Genomic DNA, 4,897 nt, shown 5'->3' on the forward strand with positions numbered 1-4,897 from the left:
CTCACCTCCCACAGGGCTGAGCGGTTAAGCCGCAGCAGGGGGTCACTGACCACGCAGGCTGGGACAGGGGACGGGCCCAGAGCTCTGCCAGGCCCTTGCCCCCTCATCCCCCTTGGCTGCTGCCTGCCCGTGGGGCCCCCAGGAGGACAAGCCCAGGACCGGGCCTCCTGGAGGTTAGGACAGAGAGGGAGGAGGGGATGGGGGCTGGCGGGCAAGTGGGTGTGGGCAACACGGTTCAGCAGAGCAAGCCCCACGGGGTGGGGGAGGGGCGGGGAGGGGCTCGTCCCTGCGGTGCTGACGGGTGACTCAGCACCCAAGCCGCCCCATTCAGTCAGTGCGTCCCCGTGGCGTCGGCGGCTTTGGGATGCAGCTCCCGTAGCCACAGCACAAAGGGTTCTGGGGGCCTCCAGAGCCCTTCCAGGCTTTTAATTAAAGTCTTCATTTTGGGGTCTTTGCAGATTCCACGCAGTTGTAAGAAATAAAGACCAGAGGTCCCATGCACCCTGTCCCCAGCTTCTGCAGCGACAACATCGTGGGAACCCTAGTGCAGGCCGGGACCGGGACCAGGGCCGGGACCGGAACCAGGACCGGGACCGGGACCAGGACATCGATGCTCTCAAGACACGGACCCTTTCAGAGCCCCTCGGGCCACCTGCTGCAGCCAGGACCACATCCCTGCGGCGGCCCCCACCTCCTCCAACCCCTGGCAGCCACGAGCCTGCTCTCCGTGTGGTCATTTTGTCATTTCAGGGAGGTCATTTACTTGGCACCACATGTATGCGACCCTCTGAGACCAGCGCGGTTCACCCAGTCGGACAGTCACCCAGTGCACCGCTCTCCGCAGCTGGGTCCTTTGCATTGCTGGGCGGTGTCCCTCGGCCTGGACGCACCACAGCCTGTCCCACCGTTTCCCTGGGGCAGGTCCTCTGGGCCGACGCCCACCCGGGGGTGTCACAGATAAAGCTGCTCTGAAGGCTGCACACAGGTGCTGTGTGACTCCCCCGGAAAACCGCCCCGGGGTGCAGCAGCTGGGTCATGTGGTGGTGGCAGCATGTTCAGTTTTTGAGAGGGGCTACACCACGTTATGCCCCTGCACCCCAGAACGCTTCCCTGGGTGCCTGACTGCGGTGACAGCAGGGGGCCCTGGAGTGCATTTGAGCTGAGTGGGTCTCAGACTGCTGGCCAAAGCCCGGCAGCCACGACGCCACAGCGGGATTGGCGATGGCACGGCCACCTCAGAGTTTCCAGCAGACCGCTGCACGCCTGCCGGGGCAGGCCGGCCCGCCCTTCCTCACGGGGCCTCAGGCGGCCGGCACTGGCACCCCTGGGCCTGCTGGCTGGACAGAGCATGGGCCGCTCCAGAGGTTGGGGTGCTGCTCGAAGGGAGGGTTTTCTGGAGGACACTGTCCGGCTTTCCGGCACCAGGCGGGTGCACAGACATGGACCATGGGCAGAATTCTGCGGATTATTCGTGGAAATTCCTTGGGGTGGCACCTCCATGGGGAAACAAAGCCCCCCCCCCCCCAAGGCCCACCTCACTTCTTTTTCCTGATATTCCCTGGACTCCCTGGTCTTCTCTTCCGCTCTCACCGGGAGCAGGAGCTTTGGCCCCTGGGGGCAGCGGAGCGGCAGCGGCTCTGCTGCCCGGGCACGCGGCGCTCGGCTTCAGCGCTGACCTGGCGGGGGCTCAGAGCTGGCCCGGGGGCCCGGGAGGAGGCGCACCCGTGTGCAGTGAGACTCAGAGCTGTGCGGACACAGGACGCCGGAGAAGTGCTGACCGTGGCGGCTGGACGGGCTCTGATCCAGGCAGCGACACCCTGGATGGACGGCCACCCCACCCCAGGGGGCCGCCTCTGCTCTCCGGGGCAGAGAGAGGGGAAGAGGTGGTGGGGGACTGGCAGGGGAGGGAGCCACCGGCCTGCCCGTCTGTGACCTGCAGCCGGAAGGTCCTCCCTGGGGACCTAGGGGCTCGGGAAGGACCTGCATGTCTCCGGGTGCACCCAGGACCCACGGACCAGCCAGCGCCCGGGAGAAGTCCCTCGGTGCAGGCAGCCCTGGAGGACCCCCAGCTCTGGCTCAGGGACTCAGCCCCTCCACCTCCGGGCCCCGCCGGGAGCTCTGGGGAGGGCGCTGAGCAGCGAGGGGAGGCAGCGGACGGCGCCCCGCCTGTGGGACCACCCAGCGCCCCACCCTCCTCCCCCTTCCCGACGGTCAGAGGGTCGCGGTTCCGCTCCCCTCCGCCTCTTTAGCGGTGGCTGGGGCCTCCCCCGCGCCGGGATTGGATGCGAGAGAACCGGGTGGGCACGGGCGGGGACCCCAGAAGCCCAGGTTCCAGCTCTGGAGGAGAGCGCCCCGCAGTGCAGACCCTGCGGCCGGCGGACAGCGCGGTGGAGGCGGCAGCGCCGCGCGCGCCAGGATGTTTGACAGCTCGCAGTACCCCTATAATTGCTTCAATTACGACGCCGACGACTACCCCGCGGGCAGCTCCGACGAGGAAAAGCGGCTCACGCGGCCGGCGTACAGGTGACCGCGGGGTCAGGGCACCCTCCGCAGGGCAGGGCACTCGGAGCGCGGGAGCCTGCCTGGGACGGAAGGAGGAAGGGCTTCCCTCTCTCGGGCGGAGCTCAGAGAAGGGACAGCGCCGTCCACACGTTGACAGACGGGGGCGCGGTGGGGGCGCGGGGCGCCGACGACCTGAGAGCCAGAGGCTCTGGGGCCAGGAGGAGGGGAGGAGCAGGGGGCTCCAGGGGCCGCTCCCTGAACAGCTCCTGGGCTCCGCTCTCCCCTCCGACGCGCCAGGCGCCGGTGGTCTGCGGAGGAGCCCCGGGCGCCTGGGAAGGGCTGGCGGGGGGACGCTCGGACTCGCTCTGGGCGCTCGGCCCCGCCCCCGCCTGACGCACCCCGGTTCGCAGCTACATCGCGCTGATCGCCATGGCCATTCAGCAGAGCCCCACGGGCAGGGTGACCCTGTCCGGCATCTACGACTTCATCATGCGCAGGTTCCCCTACTACCGCGCCAACCAGCGCGCCTGGCAGAACTCCATCCGCCACAACCTGTCCCTCAACAGCTGCTTCATCAAAGTGAGCCCCGCCCCCCCCCCTCGGGCGCCCCTGAGCGTCCCAGGCTTGGGGACACCTGGGTCAAGTCATCTGACCCCGGGGCGGGGGTGGGGGTGGCAGGAAGAGGAACGGGAAAGGTCAGTCCTAACAAACTGGGCTTCCCCGCCTGCTCCGAGAGCAAGGCCACCCGCCCCCGGACGGGACTACCCTGGGCCTCATGTGGGCCCCGATGGGGGAGGGGCGTTCGCCGGTGGGTGCAGCCCAGTGCTGAGCCCCCCCCGCCCCGGTCCTCGCACAGGTGCCGAGGACCGAGGGCCACGGGAAGGGGAAGGGCAACTACTGGACGTTCGCCAGTGGCTGCGAGTCGCTGCTGGACCTCTTTGAAGACGGCAACTACCGGCGGCGCCGGCGCCGGCGCGGAGCCAAGCGTGAGGGGGGGACAGGGGGGTGCGCCCAGGGTCCCCTTGGTCTGCAGGAGCGGGCCATTGCCACGGGGTCCCCCGCCCTCCGCCAGGAGCCACCGCGCCCCCCCAGCCCCGCTGCCCTGGGCAAGGAGCCGCACAAGGACATCAAGTTCAGCATCGACTACATCCTCTCCTCCCCGGACCCCTGTCCTGGGCCCCGGTTGCCACCCAGTGGGCAGGAGGCCCAGCAGGTGAACCTCCACTTCTGGGCAATGTGAGGGGGTGCTGAGGCCGTCTGCTCCTTGAGGGGCGGGTGCCCACACAGTCGGGGGGTCTCCTGGGCGATTCCAGCCTCGAGTCCGTCCGAGAAGCTGGGTTTGCAGCGCCGGACAAACCTGCAGCTCACGCTGAGTCTGGAACCGGCCTGGCCGGAGGGGAAGCCGGCCTGCGGCAGCTCGCCCTTCCAGAACGGGGCCCGTGCAGGACACCCCACCGGCCGCCTGCCGCACTGCGGTTTGCTCTAGAGTTGCCGGGAAGTCCTGCAGGGGGACCGAGAGCACAGGGTCATTGTCACCGACGGCCACGCCCGGGAGCCGCCTGTGTGTGCCGGGACAGTTAGGGACACTGGTGGGCCTCTTCCTCGCAGGTGGAAGTGACCATCAAGTGCCAACGCGGAAGGCAGACGCCACTCGACCCATGGCTGTTGCCCCCCCACCCGTTCTGACCATGCTGCTGCTAAGGGTTGTGTCCGTGGAAGTGACAAATACAGCTCGTGTTGTTCGGGAAGTCCACGCACTTTTTTCTACAGGGAAGAGGGAAGGGAGAAGGAAGGGTGGGAGGGAGGAAGAAACAGGGTCCAAATTTGGGACAACGTGGAGGCAAAGCTCACCTCGATGCTTCCGAGAGGAGGGAGCTCCTGTCCAGGCAGGTCCCGTGCACCCACCTGGTCACATCCAGAGCAGGCGGGGACAACCCCACCCTCTTGGGAGGGGTGCGTGACTCCACGCATTGGAGGTGGCACTTCCATTTGTAAATGTAAATTATTTAATTGCCATATAGAAATGGGCATTTTTAAAAAACACAGTTATGCACAGTGAAACTTTTGAACAGTCTTATCGTTTTGCATGAGCCCGTTTTTGCAGAGTCGATTGCTATCCGTGACAGTGCTGGAGCCTCAGTAAGAATTCCCCCAGTCTGACTGACGAGGTGACTCGGGCTGCCTGGCTTTGTAAAGGGCAAACAGGAGCGCAAAGAGGCTGCTCTCTCCGCGGGGCATGCGTAGTTGCGTTGTCGGACTCGGGAAAACGGGCCGGGCGTGCTGCGAGGCAGGCGGATGGCGCGCGCACAGGACCACGCCGGGCGGATGCATTTCTGACTCAGAAGACCTTTCCCTGACCCGTGAGCTGCCTCCCTCGCCCTGTAAACAGAGACTC

At 66.8% G+C, this 4,897-nt stretch overlaps 1 protein-coding gene across 1 annotated transcript; it reads left to right on the forward strand.

Moving 5' to 3' along the window:
* Positions 1 to 2,416: 2,416 nt before the first annotated feature.
* FOXL3 (forkhead box L3) lies at positions 2,417 to 4,188 on the forward strand. Its single transcript, XM_045821738.1, has 4 exons — positions 2,417 to 2,523; positions 2,913 to 3,081; positions 3,359 to 3,715; positions 4,111 to 4,188. The coding sequence occupies exons 1-4, from the start codon at positions 2,417 to 2,419 to the stop codon at positions 4,186 to 4,188; spliced, it is 711 nt and encodes a 236-aa protein (XP_045677694.1).
* Positions 4,189 to 4,897: the final 709 nt, after the last annotated feature.

The sequence above is a fragment of the Phyllostomus hastatus genome, unplaced genomic scaffold, assembly GCF_019186645.2.
Source record: "Phyllostomus hastatus isolate PE091 unplaced genomic scaffold, TTU_PhHast_1.1 phas_contig_150, whole genome shotgun sequence".
Taxonomy (NCBI): Eukaryota; Metazoa; Chordata; class Mammalia; order Chiroptera; family Phyllostomidae; genus Phyllostomus; species Phyllostomus hastatus.